Source organism: Chrysochloris asiatica, unplaced genomic scaffold (genome assembly GCF_000296735.1).
Source record: "Chrysochloris asiatica unplaced genomic scaffold, ChrAsi1.0 scaffold00335, whole genome shotgun sequence".
Lineage (NCBI taxonomy): Eukaryota > Metazoa > Chordata > Mammalia > Afrosoricida > Chrysochloridae > Chrysochloris > Chrysochloris asiatica.
The window spans coordinates 1,642,880-1,669,278 of record NW_006408853.1 but is presented as its reverse complement, the minus strand read 5'-3'; the positions used below and the strand labels follow the sequence as shown (position 1 = coordinate 1,669,278).

General features: G+C 40.4%; 1 protein-coding gene and 1 pseudogene across 1 annotated transcript in view; both read left to right on the top strand.

Moving 5' to 3' along the window:
* Window positions 1-18,858: 18,858 nt before the first annotated feature.
* On the top strand, window positions 18,859-19,170 carry LOC102835924 (annotated as a pseudogene).
* A 5,874-nt stretch (window positions 19,171-25,044) lies between these two features.
* CHD1 (chromodomain helicase DNA binding protein 1) overlaps window positions 25,045-26,399 on the top strand; it is a 132,478-nt gene continuing 131,123 nt past the window's right edge. Inside the window, exon 1 of the mRNA XM_006875694.1 lies at window positions 25,045-25,241. Coding sequence (XP_006875756.1) covers window positions 25,189-25,241 — 53 coding nt within the window. The 5' untranslated portion in view covers window positions 25,045-25,188. The remainder of the gene's footprint in view (window positions 25,242-26,399) is intronic.

Sequence of the window (26,399 nt, the reverse complement as noted above, 5' to 3'; positions counted from 1 at the left end):
CTGTACAGGGTTTCTGAGGCTGTAAATCTTTACAGGAGCAGAAAGCCTCATCTTTCTCCCGTGGAACAGCTGGTAATTTCGAACTGCTGACCTTGTGGTTCGCAGCCCGATTCATAACCACTACACTACCAGAGCTCCCTATTTATCATTGTTGTTGTTGTTGTTGTTGTTGTTATGTGCCGTGGAGTCGGTTCCAACTCATAGCGACCCTGCACAGGGTTTCCAAGGCTGTTAATTTTTATGGGAGCAGAACGCCTCATCTTTCTCCCGCAGAACAACTGGCAGTTTCAAACTGCTGACCTTGCGGTTTGCAGCCCGATTCGTAACTACTACGCTACCAGAGCTCTTTTATCATTAGGCACTTTTTAAAAAAGCATATTTCTTTTCATTTGAATTTATTCTATTATATTTTGTTTCATTGCAATTATTACAATCCCCTCCATGCATCTTCATTTAACAGTATTAGCTTCTATTCCCTCTGGTTTGTTTTTTATTTTTTATTTTTTTTATGTACACAGAAACATACAGGACTATGTAATCATTTAAACAACCAAAGGGCACATTCTGCAAACCAGTTTCCTGTTCACTAGCACACAACCTTTCTCTTTCCATGAGTCTAGAGTCCTCAGTTGCTTGATTTCTCATGCCATCACCTCTGCTTCCATCTCTGGTGTCACTGTTTCTCTGAATAGTGGCCTACGTTCTGCTCATACTCTTCTCTCTTGATGGTCCTAGGGTCCTCTGTTCCTAGAATGTAAGCTTAACTATTCTCCCCTTTTTGTTACAAAACTTCTACCTTTACAGTGGTGACAATCGCAATTAGTCATGATAACAATTACTCACTATTGAATCGTAAGAATCTTATCCCCATCTCCTTTCACCAGACCCATCTAGACAAGATAGAAACTACTCAGTAGGGATACTACCTTTCCCACACACTCTGAAGCTAAACTCCCTCTTGAAATTTATAATCCAGCCACTTTGTGCCTTTATAGTCCCCCCATTTTAGGTAGTCAACGTCAAATTTGCCATCCCTATCAACCCTAGGTAGGCGTTGTGAGCTAATGTGTCAGACTGCAAAGTCATAATGTGTCAAACTGCATGGTCGGTGGTTCAAGCTCACCAGTGGCTTCTTAGAAACCCTATACAGGGTCGCTATGGGTCAGAATCAACTCGACATCACTTAACAACAACAACATCAACACTTTATGCCAATGGGACGGACTTGATCCTTGATGTGAATACTCCTACCTTGTCAGTTGGCATTTTGAGCTACAACATCCATTAATATAGGTCAAGTTCATCAAATTGTAGCAAGTTACACTTGCTTCCTTTATTAAATTTCTTTGTTGTCCTCTAGTCGAGCTCTGGTCATCAAGCCATCGAAGCTCGGTCAAATGGGTACTATCTGCAAGTTTGAACATTCTTGTGCATCTCCCCCCATTGCATATCAGCTGGATGTTTTACTCTCAACTCTAGCCTTCCATGTCTAGGTCAGTGCCATGGGCTCAGGAGTTGCCATATCTCCCCAAACTTCATGCTAACCAGCCCTTCCTCTTCTTCTTCTCATCTCAATGTCAACAGGAATCTATGGAACATGGTCAAACTCAGCCCAAATCTTCATTACTGCCTTCCCCTAACTTCCAGTCACATGTAGACCAACATGGTCGCCAGCAAGCTTACATGCCTGCTCATGTGTTTGTTCCCTTTGAGTTTCAATCTTGGAGAGGGGTTTGTCCTGAAGGTACTTGATTACTTGCCTTGATGGCTCCCTGGTGAACAGCTTGCTTATTCTTGTAATAGCCAATCGGACTGCCTTTTTTGTTTTTTCCTGCTGGTCTTTCTTTTGGGAATTATCTTCTGTTTCTCTGGTGGCTCCGGGCTGGTCTGTATGTCCTTTCAAGTAGGACTGTCCCACTTCAGAAGGTCCTGGATGGGGCTCAGGATTCCACCTAAGGTCCTATACACTACAAAGGCTCTGCAAGAAGCCTATTTCACTGGACAAGTTCTAGAACCCCTTTTAGGTATCCCAATCAGTTATAAGCTGAAGACAGGAAAACTACATTGCTTATCACTAAAGACACTATTTTTCCTTCTCTGTCTAATCCACTTACCTCATACCTCTATTTATTTTCAAATTGCCTATATTTTTGTTTTTATATCTATTATGTTATCTCTGAAGGAGCACTAGTAGCATAGTGGGTTACGAGTTGGGCTCTTAACCCACAGTTTGACTCTATCAGCTCCTCAGTGGGAGAAAGATGAGGCTTTTTGCTCTTGTAAAGATTTACAGCCTCGGAAACTCTTTACTGAGTAGCTACGATTTGGACCAGACTCCACAGCTTACCATCACATCTATGAGTATACTAAAATAATAAGTTAAGATATATATTTTTTTATTTTGAGTATTTTCTATTTGTCAAGTTAAATAAAGTTAAAAATACTCTCAAGGAAATTTATATAATGTACAATATAAAATTTCTATCTCTAGGTAATGTGATATTTTTTAACTTTGTAATGTCTTCTCTATTTGTTTTCTAAAGTTTTTGTTCTGAACTGAGTGATAGTTTACATGGAAGAACATTGATTTTTACACTCATCATTTCATTGCAATGATTACAATCCCGTCTGTGCATCATCATTCAACAGTATTTGCTTCTATTCCCTCTGTTTTGCTTTCTTTTTTGTCTTTTTTGGATGTACAAAAAACATTCAGGAATATATAATCATTTAAACAACCAAAGGGCACATTCTGCAAGCCTGCCTCCTGACTGCCAGCACACAACCTTTCTCTTTCCATAAGTCTCGAGTCCTCAGCTGCTCTCTCTCTCCATGTCCTCATCTCTGCCTCCATCTCTAGTGTCATTGTTTCTCTGAATAGGGGTTCACATTCTGCTCATACTCTTCTCCCTTGATGGTCCAAGGGTACTCTTCCTGGAATGTAAGCTTAACTATTCCCCCCTTTTTGATACAAAATTTATACTTTTACAGTGGTGACAATTGCAATTAGTTATGTTTACAATTACTCACTATTGAATCATATGACTCTTATCCCCATCTCCTTTCACCAGACCAGTCTAGACAAGATGAAAACTATTTAGTGGGGAGTCTACCTTTTCCTGCATACTCTGAAACTAAACTCCCTCTTGAAAACTTGTAAGCCAGTTACTTAGTGCCTTTATAGCCCCTCCCCCCATTTTAGGTAGCCAATGTCTAAGTTATCCATCCTTGTGTACAGAGGAGATAGGAATGATCCTTGAGGTGAAGTCTCCTTCTCTGTCAGTTGGAATTTTGAGCTACTACATCCATAAGTTTTTACACTGGTTTCCTTTATCAAAATTTTTTTTTATCTTCCTCTAGTTGAGTTCTAATCATCCAGCCACCAAAGCTAGGTCAAATGGGTACTATCTGCAAGTTTGGACGTTCTTGTATGTCTCCCCTCACTTCATATCAGCTGGACACTTCATTCTCAGCTCTAGCCTTCCATGGCTATCAAGATACAATTTTTAAGTGGATTTAAGATTTTAAAATTAAATTTTTAAAAATTGAAATAATTAAAATGCATGGTTATGAAGTAAAATTCTTTTGAAAGATATAATTAAAAATAAATATATAAGGAGGCTTCAAAATTTCAGGGAATAAATTGAAATTAAAAGAGAATGGAATTTTCCCACTAATTTTTTGAAACTCCCTTGTATATACATATTGTGCTTCATCCTTCACTCATCCGTGTCCCATTTTTCAGAGGCAAACACTTAAAGCTATTTAAATAGTTTCTTCTTATAGTAAGTCCCATTTTTTCAAGTAAATAAATATTAACAGCTATTTCTTCACATACATATTTTAGACATTACCTCTTGACTTATTGTTAAGAAGCAGTAGGATTTTTCAGTTAGGAAGACTCAATCTAATAAATAAATCTCAAGGCCTTCTGGTTTAAGAAATGCTTTAATTTCTACTATGTGGATTCCAAAATTTATAAAGAACCTCAGTTATCTTCAATTAGCAGCTTTGACTTGAATTTTCCACTATTCTCTCAGTTCTGATCACCTTTGCGATGTCTTCATCCTCAAACTGCTTCTCTTATTGTGGCAAAAGAGGTGTGGCAGTTCCTTGTTTCACAGTGGCATACACAACATCCAGAGAAAGAAAGACATTCACTCTATGTATGACCTTTCACATTAGAATATGGAAGCTTCTTTTTAACAAGCCTCTTCTGGCTCTACTCCAAACTGGGTCCCATGTGGATTCCTTAATCATACACTAGGACCTAAGGAATGCCGTGCAATTGCTGGCTTAGACTTCCCTACTTATTAATTCATTAGTGTGTCAAGGGGACTGGAATTGTTCTAACCAGTTTAGATCAATCAGGACAACCTCTGAAGTTGGTCAGCATAGGTACTATACAATGAAGGAAAGGTTAAATGGATGTTGAATCAACAATGCCAACTTATATCATGGGCATGAACTCTAAACACTGCTTTCCATCTCCTACCACTCTGTAGTAGGGTACCTTGAATTTACCTGATATGGCTTTTCTATTTAACATCTTCTTAATTCCCATCCAGTGATTGAGTGGGATGATGCAAATAAGGTGTACAGAATTCTAAGGCTAAGACTGGTTAGTGTTGCCAGCCCGCTAGGTTTAAAAGGAGCTATCTCAGAAGCAGGAACAGACAATCCTAGGATCATGAAGAAAGAAGAGCTTGAGTGGAGCATGAGAACCCTACCTAGAAAAGGTGACACCAGAGGCAGTGGTAGAGGGAGAGGCATGGAAAGACAGAATGCTGCAGATTTTCTTGGGCATGGATCAAGTAAAGTTTGAGTGTCTGTGAGCAAGAGGCTGGCTTGCCCTTTGAGCATTTGCAGACTGGCTAAAAGAGCTCTGTAACACTTGCCCGAGTAGAGCAAAGGCTGAGAGACCTAAGACAAGAGCAAGACGTACCTACAGTACAGCAGAGAAGAGGCCTTCCAGACTGAAGAACTGCTGCATCCTGAGTTGTTTCTGATCCTGAATTGTACCCTGTTCACTTCCCTAATAAACTGCATAACTATGAGTATTGTTATGAGTTCTGTGTGGCCATTTGCTAAGGATTGTTGAACCCAGATGTAAAGCAAAGAGTGCTGTGGGTGAGATGGTTGGTGTCAGAATAAGTGTAAAAACCATGTAGGGACCATGTGTGACCTCCTCTGACTTCACAAGGGGGAACAAGAATCAAAGTTAAAATCAGCCCAAGACCAATTGCTATGAAGTGGGGGTCAGACATGATTCCGCCCTACAACCTTCTTTATCCTATTCAGACACCAACAATTCCTCCCACAGTGGTCTCGGTGTCACATCTGGATTTGATAATCCAATTCAATGACCACAAAGAACTCATAACAATACTCATGGAGTTTATTAGGGAAGTGAACAGCGTACAATGCAGGATCAAAAACCAACTCAGAATGTAGCAGTTCTCCAGTCAGGAATGCTTCTTGTTTGCCATATTGTAGGCACGCCTCACTCTTATCTTCAACCTCTCAACCCTGTGGCCCCTTGGCCTCTGCCCTGTTCAGGCAAGTGATACAAAGCTCTATTAGCCAGACTGTGAATGCTGAAAGGGCTGCAAACCAGTCTCCTACCTGCAGGCATTCAGCTTTACTCAATCAGTAGGCCTAGAATTGGAAGTTGTTCTGTCTCTCCATGCCACTGCCTCTGTTGTCTCTGTCATCGTCTCTTGTCGTCACCTCCACAGCCTCTTGTTTCTCTAGGTAGGGATGTCACGTGTCACTTATGCTCTTCCTTCTTGATGATCCTAGGATCTTCCATTTCTACTTCTGAGATGGCTCCTTTTAAGCCTAGCTGGAGGGCAGAACTAATCAATACCAGCTTTAGAGTCCTGTATTTGCATATTCCAACCCAATTACTTGGTGGGAATTAAAAAGACTTCGGAAAGAAAATTCATATCAAGTAAATTCAAGGCACCACAATAGCGTAAGTAGGGTGGAGGTATGTCTGACCTCCACTTCATATTAATCAGCTTTGGACTGACTTTGAGTTTGATTCTCTTCCCTACTTGTGAAACCAGAGGAAGTCAGATAGAGGCTCCACACGGGGTTTTGCACACTCTAATAAAACTGTATTAACATATTTAAATCAGCATGTTTATTTCATTAGTATTAGGAAAAAGATGATAATAAGGTGGGCGTGGTTCTATAACATAAGTACTGGACTACAAGGTTGATTTGAACTGTAAGGCTGGTGATTCAAATCCACCAGCATTCCTCAGAAACCCTATACAAGGTTGTTATGTGTCAGAACCAACTGGATGGCACTGAAACAACAACAAAGGGTTGTTGTTGTTGTTATGTGCCGTGGAGCCGGTTCCAACTCATAGCGACCCTGTACCGGGTTTTCCGAGGCTGTAAATCTTTGCGAGAACAGAAAGCCTCATCGTTCTCCCGCGGAACAGCTGGTAGTTTCAAACTGCTGACCTTGAGGTTCCCAGCCCGATTCATAACCACTACGCTACCAGAGCTAGTATAATTTTATTTCCTTTCTGTTAACTTTTGTGCTTTACTATAATTTTTAATTTCTCCATTTTTAAAAATACTGCAAAATTTATTTTCAACATAGCTTTAACTTTTCCAAATGTTTCATATCAGTTTATCAGGGAGCTTACCTTCCACTGAAGGAGAAATAGATAGGTAAGCAAAGGAGTATATGTGAATCATGATCATCTAAAGGAAATAAATGGAGTAATTATAAAAAATAAATGAAGACGGCCTCTTTAGACAAAGTTGTGAGAAGGCTTCTCTGAGGAGGTGACATCTAACCTGAGACCTAAACATCAGAGCAGCATTCCAGGCACAGAAACAATCATAGCAAAAACCTGAAAGAAGAAAAGTAAGTTGGCATGTTTGGCAGCAGATACAAAGCCAATTGCTTGGATTAGTAGGAGGGAGAATGACAGGGGATAGACAGGATTTTAGAGAGTAAGATCATGCAGGTTCTTTTAAGACCATAGAATAATGGATGAATTTTTCTTTAAGAGTGTTATATAGTTATATATATAGTGTTATATATATAGTGAATATGATTTATGCTTTTACAGATACTTTTTGGTTTTTATATGGAGAATATAAGGAGGCTTCAAAAAGTTCCTGGAAAAATTGAATTAAAAGATAATGGAATTTTTCCACAAACTTTTTGAAGCACCCTAGTATTTGGGGGAGGAGCTCTGGTAGTGTAGTGGTTATGAGTCGTGCTACTAACCTCAAAGTCAGCAGTTCAAAACTACCAGCAGTTCCATGAAAGAAAGATGAGGCTTTCTGCTCCCATAAAGATTTACAGCCTTGGAAACCCTATGCAGGGTTGCTACGAGTCAGAACTAACTCCAAAGCAAATAACCACCACCACCACCAGTATTTGTGGGGGTGGGCAGGAAAGAAATATCAAAAACACCTGTTGTCAATGAGTTGATTCCAACTCATGGAGATCCCATGTGTACATCAGAATAGCACTGGGTTTCAGAAGTCAGACATGAAAGTATGAAAAAGAAGCAGGATATCATTGCAGCAGTGTACTACCATGGCAATCACTTGTTTTTTATATTTTTGTTTCTTCATACAGAGATAATAATGGCCACTGTTGTTAGGTGTCTTCATGATGATTTCAAGGGATAGTAGCCCCGATTGACGAGTAAAACTACCCCAAAAGGTCTTTATGGCTTTAGTCCTTATTGAGTCACCAATTTTCAGTTAACCGCTGAGTGTGTGTCAACATGGATAAAATAAATGGTGTTTAAGTACTCAGTTGTTAACTGAAAGGTTGGTGGCTTGAATAGAGGAGGACTGGCGTGGCACTGTAGGATGAGTACTAGACTGCTAACTGCAAGGTTGGCAGTTCAAACACACCCTCATTGGAAACACTATACAAGGTTCTACATGTCAGATTCAACTCAACAGCACTTAACAACATCAATATAATAAAGGAAATGACAGTAAAAACAGAAGCAAAGCATTTGTATAGTTTGTTGTTATTAGGTGCCATTGAGTCAGTTGCAACTCAGCAGCCTTATGCACAACAGAATGAAACACTGCCCAGTCCTGCATCATCCTCACAATCCTCACTATGCGTCAGCCTGCTGCTACTGCCACTGTGCCAATTCATCTTGTTGGGGTCTTCCTTTCTTTTGCTGACTCTCCACTTTACCAAGCATGATGTCCTTCTCCAGGGACTGGTCCCTCCTAATAACATGTCCAAAGTATGAGAGACAGCATCTCACCATCCTAGCTTCTAAGGAGCATTCTGGCTGTACTTCTTCCAACACAGATTTGTTCCTGTAGTTGTGCATGGTACTTTCAATACCCTCCTCCAACACCAAAACTCAAATGCCTCCATTCTTCTATGATCCAACTTTCACATGCATATGAGGCTACTGAAAATAGAATGGGTTGAGTCAGGTGCACCTTAGTCCTCAAACTAATGTCTTTGATCTTAAACACTTTAAAGAGGTCCATGCAGAAGATTTGCCTAACACAATCTGTCACTTGACTTCTTGACTACTGCTTCTATGAGTGTTGATGGTTGATTCAAGCAAAATGAAGTCTTTGACAAACTCAATCTTTTCTCAATTTATCATGATGCTATGTATTGATCCAGTGGTGAGGATTTTTGTTATCTTTACTTTGAGGTGCAACCCATACTGAAGGCTGTGGTCTTTTGATTTTTTGTGGAAAAAATAGGGACATATTTACAGAACTGATGCCTAAATAGACAAAGAGACAGAAGATAGGTAGATAGATAGATAGATAGATAGATAGATAGATAGATAGATAGATAGATAGACGCAGTCAGAGTTCAGTGGTAGCCACCTTCCAGCATCTGGATCTGATTCCTGGTCAATGCACCTCATGCACAGCTATTCATCTGTCATTGGAGACCTGTATGCTGTGATAATGCTAAACAGGCTTCAATAATGGCTAACTAGGAAGAAAAGATTGGTGATTAGAATAATCAGTCAGTAAAAACTCTTTGGTTTTTTGTATTTTGTTTTTTAAGCCCTTTGGGGAGTCCTGGTGTGGCGCTGTGGGTTAATTCACCAGACTGTAAAGCTGTTTGAACTGCAAGGTTGTCAGTTCAAGCTCACCAGCTGCTCCTCGGAAACCCTATACAAGGTTGCTATCGGTCAGAATTGACTTGATGGCACTTAACAACAACAAAAAACCTTTGGAGTCCTGGTGTGTGCTGTAGGATAAGCACCATCAGTTTGAACCACGAGGTTGGAGGTTCAAGCTGACCAGCTGCTCCTTGGAAACTCTATACAAGGTTGTTATGAGTCAGAAACAACTCGACAGCACTTAACAACAAAAAAACGGATAGTGGGTTTCCATTGTGCATGGAGTCACATGCATCTGGGACTAACTCAGTAGCAGCTAGTAACAGATAGACATATAACATATAAAATTAATATTAAAGTGTCCAATTGGTACAAGACAAGGCAGTTTTTCATTCTGTTGTGCATAAAGTCACTGTGAGTCAGTACCGATTTGCTGGCACGTAACCAAAGTGTTCCTGTTGGTTAAGTGCCATTGAGTTGGTTCCGACTCTTAGTGACCCTATATAGGGTTTCCAGGAAAAGTGCTATATGTTTTTAACAAATGGAGAGATCAGAGGATTCACGAAGCTGAAACCCTGACAGTTCAAATAGAACTTTTATTATAAGAGGTAGGTGATTCCAGGTAAATAGACTATATGAGCCTCAGAAGAAAGAATTAAGGAAAACATGTTCTGGCCTTGGTAATTAAATAGTAAGAAAAACTTTCTTGGTAACTAAATAAGGAAAGTAGTAAGATAAAGCTGGAAAGCAAAATGTAACAAGGTTGTGGACGGTTTTTGCTTAACCGGACTAAAATTTCAACTCTAATTCACCAAATTACTACTATCACTTTGATGTTAAAAGAGAGAAATGGGAAAACTGATGCAAATTTGTGATGTAATAAGTACATGAAAGTGAAATACCTATTTATATTACTGAATTATACATTTATAGCCCTAAAGTAAAAGAGAAAAATCAATTTAAAACAATCACATTAATTAGACAATCATGGTAAAGCATTATGGGTCTTGCATTTGATTGGAGGCCAGCTAGTCTTTTAAATTTTAAATTGTATGTGATCACATAGTTGAAATAATTTGGAATTAACCATGCAATCCATAGGCCCCAAGGCTCAGACATCAGGATAAGGTTCAACAGTATCTATCATTCATTGAGTCTTTAGAAGTATCCTTAAAAACTAGAAGTATTTGAGTTTTTAAGGCCAGTCAGGAGAAAAAAAAGAGTGAATTTATATCAGAATAATTAACATTGCATTATTTACTTAGTTACTTATTGCTATTGCTGCCAAGAAAACCATCATCATCACAGTTGATGATTCAAAAGATAATTTTACACATTTTGTGTTGTTGTTTAAATAGGTGAGTTGTGTTGTAGGAAAATCACTGGACTGTAAGGTAGGGTTGAACCACAAGGTCGGTGGTTCAAACTCACCAACCACTCCTCAAAAGCCCTATACAGGAAAAACAAAACAAAACAAAAACCTATGCAGGGTCATTATGAGTAGGAACTGACGCAATGGCACTTATCATAACATATTCATAGGTCTCAGAAATTGCAGTAAGATATACATTGAGTCCTGATGTGGTGCTGTAGGATAAGCACTAAACCACAAGGTTGGTTTGAACTGCAAGGTTGGTGATTCAAGCACACTAGTCCCTCCTCGGAAACCCTACACTGGGTCACTTTGAGTCAGAACTGATTTGATGGCATTAACAACAATAGAAGTGTTACCCTAATTGTGCATCCACTACAGAATACTCCTCTTATTTAACTTATTATTGTGAACTGGGTGAAGATTTACAGAGCAAACCAAGTTTTTCATGCAGCAATTCATATGCATTGTGCTTAACCTCACTGATTGAAGTCTCCACAATGTAATGTCATTTATCCCAACTTCCAACCAGTGTTTCCTAACCCTTCTGAACTTTGTCCTTGGGTAACTATTGACCTTTTTGTCTTAAGTGCTTGATTATTCTAAGGTGTGCATACCTTCTTAGTGTTATGGTTCCCCTCATCGACCTATTACTTGCTGAAAATTGAGCCATGGGGGTCAGTTCAGTTTGAGACCTAAAGGGTGACTAAAGGCCATAGACTCAGGAATTCCATCAGTCTTGAGGAGAATATTGAAAGTGCCATGGGCTGCATAAAGAACCAACAGATCTATACTGGAAGAAGTGCAACCAGAGTGCTCCTTGGAGGCCAGGATGGCCAAATTTTGTCATACATACTTCGGACATATTGTTAGGAGGGACCAGTCGCTGGAGAAGGATATCATGTTTGGTAGGGTGGAGAGTCAGAGAAAAAGAGGAAGACCCCCAGTGAGATGGATTGGCAGAGTGGCAGCATCAATGGACTCAAGTGTGGCAACAATAGTGAGGTTGGTACAGGATCGGGCAGTGTTTAGTTCTGCTGTGCATAAGGTTGCTATGAGTTGGCATTGACTGATGGCACCTGACAACAACATCGAACCGGTAAACCTAGTCTTTTTTGTGATTTTGTTTCATTTCACATTTTTCTTTCACTTTATCCAGTACTTTCTAATGTGAAAATTTTTCAGAGTCGTTTAAAGTCACATCTTTTATTTTAAATTTCTTATGTATCCCTCTAGTGCTTTTAAGTAGAAGCAAATAAATTCAAACATACAGCACACAAATATAATGTCATTTTTTAGCTTATTTCTACTTGGATTATCCACTATTCTTTGAAAAGTCATTTAATGCATCATTCTATAAACTTTTCCACCATCCATGGATATCTAAAACATATTCCTAAGTCACTCTTTCTCTTCCTTGTATTTCTTGCAAACAATTCTACTAGAATGTACTTTTAGTCTACAATGTAGCTTGTTTGAATAGTTTTGAAAATGTCTAATCAGATTTACTTATATGTACCATCATTTAAAAATAGATGTTAATTTGAAGATTAAAAATGAAGATTTGTAGGGCATCACATTTAGATAAGGTAATGCAGTATTTTTTAATATACTGTTTGTCTTTTATAATTATTTCAGATGAGTCATGTAGGTTCATCTGCCACTTTGTCTAGCAGTTTCAGTGACATACATGGAACTATCTTATTTCACAATTTTTACTTGAATTTTGTTCATTAAAGTGATATTAAATACTATAGCTCTTCAATTATATTAAGTTCTGGAAAATTATACTAAGACTCTGGAAAATTAAGTTGATTAAAACATAAAAACAAAATAAATCAAAACGAGAAAAAGCATTCATACCATATCATAACTCTTATTTCAGATTTCAGGTAACTGAAAAATTAAGATCTTGGAGTCCTAGTGTGGTGCTGTAGGATAAACGTTGGACTACGAAGTTGGTTTAAGCCACAGGGACAGCAGTTCAACTCTACTGGCCGCTCCTTGGAAACCCTATACAGGGCAGCAGTGAGTCAGAACTGACTTGATGGCACAAAACAACATGGAGAACTTAAAACATGAAAAAATATTAACTTCTTAGCTAAATGAGTATTCGTACTTTCTAAAACTAGTGTTAATATAACAATTAATACACGAGTGCTCCTCTATTGAATCCACAGTAGATATCTTGCAGTTCTGCAAATATATCAAGCATATTTTGACTTCAGGTGTTTGCCCTTGCTCCTATTCTACACCTGTCCCTACCTCTGCCAGCTGTCTTCAAGTCTCTCTTCTTCACTTTATTCAGGTGTTGGGTCAGAAGTCAACTACCTCATCAAAAAGACACTCTTTAACACTGTTTAAAATGTCATTTCTATTTCTTTCTATTCCCTCAATGTCTGTGTGTGCATTTTCCTTCATGACACTTACCATCTATATATTTACTTTCTGTTTTCCTGCATAGAAATATGTCTTCCAAAAATTCAAGGACTTTGATATATGGCTGACTGCTAGATTTCAAATGTGTAAAACAAATGACATATTACACAGCAGGTATCAACAGTTGTTGAATAAAATGTGTCCTAATCAGCCCAAATCTATACTGTTACTATTATCTGAATTGAGACTGCCTTTATCTAAAATTGATCTAATGATATATTTTTGAAGTAAAGACTTTTTCCTCCTTTGTCATGAATCTCAGGATCATAAAATAGGGTGTCTTCTGTGTCCACAGAGTATAAAGTCCTTTGAAGCTCATGTCATGAGCCTAATCACTAGTCAATGCTCTATTGTCATCCAGTTCTAATCACTCTTAGGATATTATCTTGTAATTCCATTTTTCCATGAACATTTTTGAAGGCCACTCATTTATTACCAACATGGGTTATTGGTTTATTATCATATTTTCCCTAAGTCTAAACAAAGACATTCTTGGTAAGAGTCTCAACAAGAGGGACTGATACCTCGGCAGCAACAATGGGTTCAAACATAATAATGGTGAAGATGGCACAGGACCAGGCAGTGTTTTGTTCTGTTATGCATAGCACAGTTATGAGTCAGAATACACTTGATGATACCTAACAACAATTCAGATCAGTCGGTTATATTCTTCCAGATCACTTTGTTGTTAAGTATCATTGAGTCAGTTCTGACTCAAAGCAGCCCTGTTTAGTTTCTGAGGAACAGCTGGTGGGTTTGCACCACAGATCTTGTGGTTCAAACTGACCTTGTGGTCCAGTGTTTATCCTACAGTGCCACACCAGGACTCAGGTTCACTTTGGTGTGGCAAAATGTCTTTATCTTAGAGACATTAACTCCATTAGTTTTTCATGATCTGTATTCACTCCTGTTTTAAATGGGTGTGGTGGTACCCCTGGGGAAAGAAGAATCTCTATTACCATCAATCCAAGACTGATTAGACCTGCCTTCACCCTCCAACATTTGCACTAGTCTTACTCCAACCTACCTTCCTATAGGACTACTTCCAAGCTCTGGTAGTGCAGTGGTTATGAGTCGGGCTGCTAATCTCACGGCCAGCAGTTCAAAACTACCAGCAGTTCCTCGGGAGAAAGATAAGGCTTTACAGCCTCAGAAACCACTTCTCGGTTGGAGTCAATCATTCATTGCAATGGTCACACAGAACTCACACACCATATTAACAACTGAAGTTTATTAGGGAAGTCAACAGGTTACAAATTCAGGATCAGAAATGCTAAGGGTACAATTCTTTCAGTCAGGGGCAGCCTCTTCTCAGTGATGGCAACAAACATACCACTCTATACTTCATGGCCTCTTAGCCACATGGCCCCTTGGTCTCTGCCCTGCTTAGACAAAGTTACAAAGCTCTTTTAGGGCTGTTGAGAATTGCCTAACTGGCACTTCCCTTTGATATAAGTCTCAGCCCAAAGGTCCTAGTTCCATGGGTGAGCAAACCTAGCTCTCCCAGTTAAGAGCCTGAAGACACCCTACTCCACAAGAAGACACGCCATCTTACTCACTCCATGGGCTAGGAAGCCCACCAATCTGTGTCTTGCTCTGGCTCTTGGTTCTACTGCTGCTGATCCTCTGTCACACCTTTGGTGTCATAATTGTCTTAAATTAGTCCACCAGAGTATGTATTCCATCTTGGCTCTTTTTTCTGATTGGTAATGAGATCCCTGCTCCTGCTTCTAGGTGGCTCATTTTATTTCCACATTGGAGTTCCAAGTTTTCACAATCACAATTAACCTTGTTAACAGTTACCAATAATAAAATCATATAATCCTATAAGCATCTTCTTCCATCTTCTGTTACCCAGAGCCATCTGGAAAAAAAGTTGTTTGGAAAGAGTATGAGAAGTAGAAGAGCAGTAATTCATTGCACTGCAACTCCCATATTTACTCATCTTAGATTTCATGGTTCATTGTTATAATTAATCCTTTTCAAACATAATCAAGTACCTTGGCCCCACCATTTTCAGCTGAAATCACTAGACAAAATCCCAAGCTTACTTGAACTCAATTATTTGATTCTCTGTGCAGAGATGCAAACAAATTAACAAAGAAAAATATAATTTGCTGATTTGTTAAGTGCCATAGAGTTGGTTCCCACTCATGTTGTTGTTGTTGCTAAGTGCCATCAGGTCAATTCCAACTCATAGCGACTCTGTAGAGGGTTTTTGAGGACAAGCTGGTGAGTTTGAACCACCAATCTTTTAGTTCACAGTCCAGTATTTATCCTACAGCACCACACCAGGAGTTGGATCAGTAATACATTACTAGTTTTGAAAAAAAAAAAAAATTATGTAAAAATGTGGTTGATGTGAAGTACCATGGAGACGGTTCCAACTCATAGTGACCCTGCACAGGGTTTCTGAGGCTGTAAATCTTTATGGGAGCAGAAAGCGTCATCCTTCTCCTGGTGGAATGGCTGGTAGTTTCGAACTGCCAACCTTGAGGTTAGCAGTTTGATTCGTAACCATTACGCTGCCAGTTGTTGTTAAGTGCCATCTATTATGCTACCAGAGCTCTTATAAATAGCATATTAAATCTAATGACACAACTATCTGTTATACATGGCTTATAATAAGCTTTAAAAAAATCCATTTGTTGTTGTTGCTAAGTGCCATCAAGTTGGTTCCAACTCATAGCAACCTGTATAGTGTTTCTGAGTAGCTGGTGGGTTTGAACTGCTAACTTTGCTATTTGCAGTCCAGTGGTGATCCAGTGCAGAGCCACACTAGGACTGAGTTTTCTTTAAATTCACCAGCCTGGTACTGGCATAACTGGTATATGGATGCATGGATCAAGAGGGTAGATTTGAGAGTCCAGAAACAAGCCCAAGCATTTATGGTCAATTGAATTTTGACAAGGGTTGCTAAATCCATTCAATGGGACAGAAGAGTTTCTTCACTGAGTGGAGCTGGATTTCCATATGTGTAAAAATGAAACAGGATCATTGTCTCACACCAAACACAAAAACAAATTTGAAATGGAATAAGAACCCAAATGTGCAAAACCACCAAATTCTTAGAAAAGCAAGCAGGGACAACATTCTCAGCCCTCTAGATTTCAACAATGGATTATCTAATAACAAAAGCACAAGCAGAAAAAGATGAAATAATTAGGGGCTTACAAAAACTTTAAATTTGTTCTTTAATAGACATTATGACAAAAGTGAAAAGACAAGTTACTGAGACAATATTCAAAAATCAAATATCCAACAAGAGTCTAATAACCAAAATATGTATAAACTGTTGACAGTTTAACAAACAAAAAAAAAACCCAATCATAAAATGGGCAAAGTACTTGAATAGATAGTTCACCAAAAAGAACATTCAAATGACCATTTATGAAAAGATGCTCAGTTTCACTAGTCATCAGATTCACATCAAAACCACAAGGAGACACTGTTAAACTCCCACAAGGATGATTAAAAAGGAGCCCTGGTAGCATAGTGGGTTACAAATTGGGCTGCTAACCACCAGTTCAGCATTCGAAACTATCAGCTGCTCCTCAGGAGAAATATGAGGCTGTCTGCTCCAGTCAAGATTTATAGCCCTGGAAACCCTATAGAGTCACTGTGAGTTGGAACCAAATCCACGACACACAATTATCACCACGACCAAGACAATTGAGATAAAAAAACAAAAACAAAATAACCAATGTTGATGAGGATGTAGGGAAATGAGAACCCTTATCCATTGCTGTTGAAAATACAAAATTACCACTGTGAAAAAGTGTAGTGGTTCCTCAGAAGAACTAAAAATAGAAGTACCATGTTGTTGTTGTTAAGTGCTGTCAAGTCCGTTCTGACCCAAAGCAACCTGCATAGGGTTTCTGGTGAGCTTGAATCACCGACCTTTTGGTTTAAATGATTTTGTAGTCCAGCACATTAACCCACAATGCTGTAAGAGGACTTCATAGAAGTACCATTTTGTTGTTGTTGTTGTTAGGTTCCATTGAGTCAGTACCAACTCATAGCAACCTTATACACAGCAAAACAAAACACTGTCCAATCCTGACGATTCAACACATGGGCTTGAAAGCAGACTCAAAGAGACTTGTGCACCAATGTTCATTGCATCATAATAGACAAAAGGGGGAAGCCTAAATGTCCATCAACAGATGAATGAATACATACATGTGGTACATACATACATGCTGTTGTTGTTGAGTGCCGTCGAGTCGATTCCGACTCATAGAGACCCTGTCTAGGGTTTCTAAGGAGCAGCTGGTGAGTTTGAACCACCAACCTTGCAGTTTAAATGGCTTTGCAGTCTGGCGCTTTAATCCACAACACCACACCAGGAAAAAATCTACTAGATAGTGGTGAGTCTGGTTTTTGCTGTGGTGTCTTGTTATGTCAGTAACTGCACATACTATTTGTCTATTTGTGATTTGAGTATTTTGCTCAGCACTACGTTTTCAGTGGAATCTTGGTATGGCACTGAGGGTTAATGTGCTGAACCACAAGGTTGATGGTTCAAACTCACCAGCTGCTTCTTGGAAACCCTATACAGGGTCACTATGAGTCAGAACTGACTCAGTAGCACTTAAAAACAAAAACTTTGTCTTCAAGCTCCATTCCATTGTATGTACATTCCATCTATGCACATACATTCCATTGTATGTACATTATTCCATTGCATGTATACAGTGGAATAATGCTCTGCCAGCAGGAGAAATGAAGGCTGAATGTATGCCATGTTATAGATGGAGCTTGAAGGCAGTTCTTGTTTTTAAGTGCTACTGAGTCAGTTCTGACTCATAGTGACCCTGTATAGGGTTTCCAAGAAGCAGCTGGTGAGCTTGTACCACTGACCATGTGGTTCAAACTGACCTAAAGTCCAGTGCATTAACCTGCAGAGCCACACCAGGAGTCCACAGCCCATATGTTGTTAAGTGCTGAAGAGTCAGTTCTGACCCAAGCTGGTGAGCTTGAACTGCTGACCTTGTAGCTTAAACCAACCTTGCAGTCCAGCGCATTAACCCATAGTACCACACCAGGACTCCCCACAGGCTGTATTGGTTGATTGGTTGGTTATGGCCATGGAGTGAGTTCCGACTCACAGTGACCCTGTACACACATAGTTTCCGAGGCTGTAAATCTTTACAAGAGCAGAAAGCTTCATCTTTCAACCATGGAACTGATGGTAGTTTCAAACCTTGAAATTAGCAATTCAACTTGTAACCACTCTGCTGCCAGAGCTCCTTACAGGCCGTACAAGGCCTTTGAAATAATTTGGTCTGGCCCTACCAAGGCAACTGCAATTCTAGCCATCACAATTAAGTGCCTTCAAGTTGGTTCCAAATCATAGCAACCCTGTGTAAAGTTTCCAAGGACTGACTGGTGAGTTCGAACCATCGACCTTGTGGTTCAAACTGATTTTGTGGTCTAGTGTTATCCTATAGTGCCATCACATTGTTGTTGTTGTTAAGTCCCATTCAGTTGGTTCCGACCCATAGCAACCCTGTATAGGGTTTCCGAGGAGCAGCTGATGAGCTTGAACTGCCAATCTTGTGGCTCAAACCATCACATTAGGGGTGAATTAATTGTTTGACCAAATATAGTAGGTAATTTTTAAGTTGATAATTTTGTATGACCCATGAATGTAGCTATAAATTTTGGCAGAAAAAAGGTTCCCCATTCCTGCACTAAAGAGTTGAAGTGATAAAAGTTGTGTGATACATATTTACAATGACAAAATAAAATAAAGAGTAGTTACTGAAGTTCCTTTTGGAGACTTAGGGTCTTAGTTTCATGGGCTATCCCAGTTAATTGGCCTAATAATATCTTTGTTACCACCTAGTTCTATGAATAGTGTCTAGGGTATTAAAAGCTTATGAGGCCATCCAAAGCACCACTCAAAAATATTTTTGTACCAGTAGCGCTTCCACAAACATGGTGAATGTTGCTAAAGCCCGCTGCACTTTCTGTAATAAGTGAGGCAAGCACCAACCCTTCAAAGTGACACAATACAACAATGGCAGATTCTCTGTATGCCCAGGAAAGTGGAGTTATGACAGGAAGCAGAGTGAATATGATGGGCAGACTAAGCCAATTTTCCAGAAGGCTAAAACTAGAAAGAAGATTGTGTTGAGGCTTGAATGTGTTGAGCCAAACTGCAGATCAAAGAGAATGTTGCTATTACCAAAATGCAAATATTTTGAACTGGGAGGAGATAAGAAAAAGGGCCAGGTGATCCAGTTCTAAGCTTCATCTTGTTCTATTATTAAAACAATAAAATCTTAATGTTATATTTTTTAAAAAAATGGGGGGAGCAACAGAGGAAGGAGAGTCAGGAACAAGAGCAGATAGAAAATTAGCTTATTGCTTCCTTGAACAACTGCCTCCTTTGCCATGACACCAGAACTGGATGGTGCCTGACTACCATTAGTGAACATTCCATAGAAGAATCATGATCAAAAGGGGGAAAATGTATTACAGATCTTCAAATGCTCATGGTCTCTGGACTTTGTAGAGCCATTGAAGGCTAATGAAATGCTGAAAACCATGGCCTTGAGATGTTTATTAAATAAACAACATCTTCTGAAGTCTCCCAAAAAATAAATAATAGTTTATAGCTTAACTAGTATACAAAACAAAGTCAGCTTTGAGCACTATGCTCTTTTTAGCACTATCTACATTGGATCAAATTGAGTGTTTATGAATCAGGCTGCTAACCTCAGGGTTGGCAGTTCGAAACTACCAGCCGTTCTGCGGGAGAAAGATAAAGCTTTCTGGTCCTGTAAAGATTTATAGCCTCGGAAACCCTGTGCAGGGTCACTGAGTTGGAACCTGCTCCATGGTACTTAACAACAATACATGGGATCAAACTGACAACAGCATCTTGAAAGACCAGCTAGGAAACTTAGTGGACCAGTGAGTTTGTTAATGAAACAACTTAGAAAAGGAGAGTGAGAATGGTTGCACAGCTTGAAAAATTTAAACAATTATCACTGAATTGTACATGTGGAAACTTTTGAATTGATATGTTTTGCTGTTTATATTCTCAACAAAAGAAATAAAATTAAAAAAAAATAAATGAAACTGAGAACTATGCAGATAACAAATATGCCCACCCCAAAATACTTTTTCCCTTTATCATTAAATTTTTAAAAACTCAACAAAGAAGAATGCCATTTTCTACTTACCTTTTATTTCTCCACATTCTTGTCATTCTAAAATTCTGTTAAGTCATAAAGTATACCAGTATTTTATTCAATATATAAATCTTCAAGGTTCCGTTGTGTGTGCTGCCGAGTCTGTTCCAACTCATAGTGACCCTCTGAGGGTTCCTGAGAATGGCTGATGGATGTGAACTGTGAACTGTGAACTTGAGGTCAGTAGTATAGAACCATATCAAGACCCCCAAGCTTCAGTATTTCATTACAAATTTTGAAAAAAAAAAAAAGTAAAAATGTGGCTAGAGCTCTAATAAGTAGCATATTAAATTTAATGACACAATGAGCAGTTATAAATGGCTTTTAATAAGCTTTAAAATCCATTTGTTGGTGGTGGTGCCATCAAGTTGGTTCTGACTCATAGTAACTCCATATAGGATGGCCAAGGGTGGCTGGTGAGTTCAAACTGCAGCACTTCAAGACCATTAGTGACATTTTTCTAACACAATTTACAAAATGTGGTAGTTAACACAATTTACAAAATGTGGTAGTTAACACAATTTACAAAATGTGGTAGTTATAATTCAGAACCTTAGTTTCTGAATCATGCTTGCAATCAGAAGTCTTTATCTACTATGGGTTTCTAAAACTTTTCTTATTATTATAGGAATCCAAGAAAGAAATTAGTTGGATTCACAGGAAGTTTCTATTATTGTCACTTTTACCACTGTCTTAAAAATTAATGTTTAAAATTAATACTTTGTTCATTCCTTTAGGGACTTCAGAGATGGATATTTGTATGGTCTTGCTATTTCCCATTACCCAGCATTATAGTTTCTTAATAACTAGGAAAGAAGGGACAGGAAGAGATGGAGAGAAAAAGGGAGAGAGGGAGCAAGGGAGGGAGAGAGATTGAGCTCTGAACACTTGACAAGTAATGGTTAATGTTCCATTGTTTTTCGTGATGCAACTGACCATTACACTTTTTCTTGAGTAGAATGTGCGTATGTGTACCTTCATGCCATTACTTACTTTCTACGGATACAATCAGGATGCATATTTGTTACTGTTGTTAAATGCCATTTAGTTAGCTTTGATTCATAGCGACACTATAGGGTTTCCAAGGAGCAGCTGGTGAGTTTGAACTGCGGACCTTTTGGTTAGCAGTCCAGTGCTTATTGTACAGTCCCATATTTGTAGTTATATTTTGCTATCTCTTCTCAAAAGTTTGAACCAAACTATTTAAAAGACTGATAAGGTGAGACTTTGTATATTTTCAGCATGCAAAACTATTTAGTTTGCATGTTACCACAACCAAACTCACTTTTGACTTGAAAGGAGGGCTTGTATAACTAATTGAAAAATCTAAAGAATGGGTTAGAAAGTTCTAAAAATTATTAATGTCGAGCGTTTAAGGACAGCTCTGTGGTCTTGAAAAATAAATTTAGTGTACGAGAATTTTGATTAGAAAGAAACACAATTCAAAACCAGTGAGGCAGGGCGCCACCATTCTTGAAAAGATAGTGTTTCAATGTATTTAAAGGGTTGTAACTGCAGTTACAGTTATGATAGAAGCTGTCAACTAAATTGCAGCACATTAAACTAAGACGGTTACTAACGTCCTGCGAATTGCTTTTTTGTTTCAATTCAGCGACGCACCCTTCACCCCGCCCTCCAGGGAGGGCTCTAGAAAGGGGGAAAAAAATTTTTTTTTTTTAAACCAGGAATAGGCCATCTACAAATGAATCAAGACGTGACAAGAGGATGTCATCAACTTGGTCTCTTATTTTCCGGCTCCTCAAGTGCTCCGTTCGCGCTAGGAACCAGGCCCCAAGGGAGTCTCTGTAGCAGGTCGCCCAAGCGTAGGAGGCGGCGGAGTTGACCGCAGTTGCCCAACAGTTGGGTTCCCAGGCTGCCTGGAGTGACGCAGCAGCCTCAGCTCAGCCCCTCCGCTGGGGCGCTCAGACGGGGCCCGGGCCCAAAGGAGGAGGACCACGCGAGAGCGACTGTACTCCAAGCTCCACTGATCACGAATGCTTTTGCCTCAGCTCCACAATCCCCAAAATGGTCTGCAGTCTCTCCCCACCGATTTCTTCTTAGTCTCTTCGCCGCGACGTTTTTGCGCAACCGTCCCGAGTGACAGCAGCACCCAAACCCGAGCAAAGCGAGCCTGCAGCTTCCACTTTCCGGAATTCAACGCCGTGCAGCTAAGGGCGGGTACCGGAGCAAGGATCAGTCGGCCACGGCCAGAGTCCGGCGGCCTACGCGATACTTGCGTGTGCGCGCGCGCGCCCATCAGTGCGCGTGCGCGCATTAGCTCTCCGCCCCGCCTCAGCACCTATCACTTTTTCTCTACGCTAGCGACTCCATAACCTAGCTCCTCCCACCATCCGCGCGACAGAGAAGAGACGGCGTGCGCGCGCTCGCTCGCTCGCCTGCCCGCCTTGCGTTGTAAGGAAGCAGAGAATTGAGAGCTTACGTCGCGCGGGAGGCGGAGGCGACGGCGACCTCGGTGGCAGCGGCGGCTACGGTTGCTTTCGCTCGCTCTTTCGGCGTCATGGCGGCTGCCGGGGGCCGATAAGCGGCGGGAGCGCGCGCGCGACGGCAGCGGCGACGACGGCGACTCATTACTTTTCTCTCTCGCTGCCTCAGCCGTTGGTTCTTCAATAATGAATTGATTGTTGGATCCGTTCCGCAGGGGAAGGCGCGTTGGTGCCGCGGGTCGGGGTTTCCCCCTTACCCTCGGCGTCCTTTCCCCTCCCCCTTGCCTGACGGACACTGCTTACACCGAGACACCAGGAGCTCGAGGACTCGGCGGCGGAGACCGCGGGCCCGGGCGCGGGGGAGGCCGCCGACCAGAGCCGGCTCCCTCTCTCCCGCGAGGCCCGCCCTCCCGCCTGCCCGCCCGCCGGTAAGAAAGGGGGCGGCGGGTGGGTCAGGATGTGGCGGGGAGGACAGGAGTCCGCGGCCGGAGGGCGGGGGCGGCGCGGTGCCCGGGCGGCGGCCCAGCAGTTAGGCGCTGGGTGAAGGCCGGGCTGCTTTGCAAGGGCCCACAGCAGCGGCCGGGCCCGGCATGCGGGGGGCGTGTGAGCCGGGAGCGCCGGCCGGCGACCGCGGAACGCATCCTCGCGTTGGGCAGCCGATCCGAGCCGGGCCTTCTCGGCTTGGGGCCGGCCGGACCGCTCGGAAAGAGTCGTTAGCAGTTGGCGGGTGCGTTGGGTTCCAGCGACCCGGTTCTCAGCACGTGGGGAGCGGCGGGGAGGGGGAGGGGGCGGTGGCTCCGGCGAGCCCGGGAGGACGCGGGGCGGGTCTGCGGGAAGTTTGAGGCGGGAAGGGAGACTGTAGGACCTGGATGGAAGCCTTAGAAGAAGGCGAGATTGGGGATTTGGGGCGGGGTGGACGGGGGCCGTAAACTAGGGAGGCTGATTGGAGCGAATCTGGGATGGACGAAAGGGGAAGAGGAAGGTCTCCAAGCCCTTTTCGAGTATCGCTTCGAAAACTTGGCTGGAGCAAAGCAACTGTAAAAAGAGGGCGTAGAAGAAGCGAATTTAGGAGACTTAACGACTTAGGGAGGAGTCATTGTTGGGACCTGTGAGAGCGAGAGGCCAGAGAGCTGCGTGCGCTCGGAGCTTTAGAATTCTGGATTGTCAGAAGGGTCCCAGAAAGGATTTAGAGAAGGGAGATGACGGGGGAAAGGGAAGTTCCCGTGTATTGAGAAAGCCATTTTGAGGGGGGAAAGGAGAAAAAGGAAAGATTGGTTAACTTTCTTGACGAAGAAAGGCTTTCAAAAAGGAGGTAGCTTGTTTGAGTACGAGCATTTAGGTTTTTTTAAGTTAATTGTTTACTAGTAAATTGCTCTGAGTAGGGTTGGAATAGCTAGCATGAGAAACAAATGCTGAGTCTAATGGTCACTTTTTAGAGAACCTGTTCTTGCAAAGTCTCCTGGACTCTATAGTTTTCACAGAATTAAAATCCTAATCGAAATGCAGTTTGCTATAATTGAGTGGGCCGCAGCCTATTTCCCCACTCTTTTTTTTTTATGGGTTGGAAATAATCGTAGGAGTGAATTCTCTTTGCTGAGGTCGGAGGACAGCTAGCTCTGCTCTCAGTCTGCTGTCTCGGTACTTTCTGGTTGGGGAAGGATCTGACGTCTTCCCCCGCTTCTTCCTCTCCCTCCCCTGCCAGAGATCTCCTTTGTTTATTCGTGGATGGTTTGTAGGTGACGCTCCAGTGTTGTGCTGAAATCTTGAAAGGTGGAAATGCTGTGTCTTGATCCATTATTTCTACCCAGACTCCTTATTGAAAGAATCACATATGCTGTATAGAAATTTTGTTACTTTTTCTTTTCCTTTTTTAAAATTCATTGAATCTTTGCGTGACTAAATTGGATAAGTACTATTTAAATTTTGTCACTCTGAGATGCCACTTAACAACTATCAATTTGTTTCTGAAGGAATACGTTTATTTTACTTATGCATGTTTGCTAAGATTATATAGTATCAATTTCTTCTGTTCTCATGAGAGCATTTTCACAACTTTTCTTTACCTGAGTATATATGAAGTTCTTGGTGATAGTATTTGAGACTTGATTTAAAGATACCCCCTTTTATTTGCTTGACAATGTATCTTAAAAAGGTTATATTTTTGATTCTTAGAATACATGTAGATCACATTGTATCTCTTTTATTAATCTGTATAAATATGCTATATAGTTGCAGCTATTCTCTACGTTTTATTGGTCTATCAGTATTTTAGTTTCTGTCAAAAATATTTTCCCAGTGGTGCTTAATACTACTAAATAATCAGAAATTTAGCGACTGGAAGCCAAGATATTTTTTAATAAGAGACGCCACCCCTTCCTTGCCACCTTTAGTTTAATTGACCTTAGGTAGGTTTGTGTGTGTTCTAAACAAGCTAAGTTTTTCTATAGGAAATGTTCTTACTTTCTTAATGTATTTTTTTTAGGTGAATCAAAACAATCCTGGGGAATCTGTGAATGTGGATGAAAATCCATCTGTGAATTTTTGTTATTCAAGGAGGATTCAGTATTTATATTCATCTTTTAAACTGGGAAGATTTATATTTCATTTTAAACTTCTTATTTACAATGAATGGACACAGTGATGAAGAAAGTGTTAGAAACAGTAGTGGAGACTCAAGGTAAGTACTTCATGTATTGTGAAATATTTACTATGAAGAGCTTTGAAAACTTGTGACTCTGCTTTGTTATTTGTTGTTAAATCCCATCTGCTTAGTTCTCCCCAAAAGCAGCAGTTTTCAGATTTCAGATTCTTCCTCTTTGCTATCCTAATGGTAAAAAAAGTTCCTAATGTATTTATTGAAACTTCGTTAGTAATACAAATTTCAATAGTTTTTTTTTTTTCCTTCATTCAGATGTGCTAAAAATAGTTCAAATATAGAGATGAGAATGTTTTTATTGTTTGGATTACTTAATTGAACTTGTAGCAAGGGAAAAAACAGACATTTAAATTTATTTGGCTAATTAAATTTACATCCTAGAAATTATTACTCTGTCCTTTTAAGTGTTCAGTGACACTAGTGTCTGATATTGAACAGTACAAATATAAAGCATTTCTATCATTGCAGAAAGTTCTGTTGTGTGCCATCAAGTTGGTTCTAACTCAGAGACCCTGAATAGGATTTTTGAAAGTAGCTGGTCTTAACATTAGCCCATCTTACCATTAGCAGTCCAGTGCTCATCCTATAGCGCCTCACCAGGGCCCAGACAGCACCAATATGGACATTGAATAAGTATTACTAAAACCTTTTTTTTCTTTCTTTCTACTTTCAAATTGGAGATTTATTTGTGGTGCGGCCCGGGGTCAGGCAGTGTTTGTTCTGCTATGCATAAAGTTGCTATGGGTCAGTACCGACTTGATGGCATTAACAGCAACATAAGCACTGGACTGCAAATCACAAGATTGGTTCAAAGCTACCAGCTGCTCTTTAGAAACCCTGTACAAGGATCCATATGAGTTGGAATTGACTTGATGACCCTTAATAACAACAACCATGAATGAACCAAGTTCTTATTTGAGTCACATTTTAGTATATAAACTATATTCCTGGTGTGGCGCTGTGGGTTAATGTGCTGGACTGCATGGTTGGTGGTTCAAGCTTACCAGCTGCTCCTGAGAAACCCTATACAGGTTGCTATGAGTGGGAACTGACTCATCAGCACTTAACAACAATATACTCTTGCGTATGAAACTTTTCCTTAAATGAAAACATTCTAAGTTTTTCTGTTGCTGTTGAGTTGGTTCCTACTCTTAGCGACTCTGTATATGACTCAGAGTG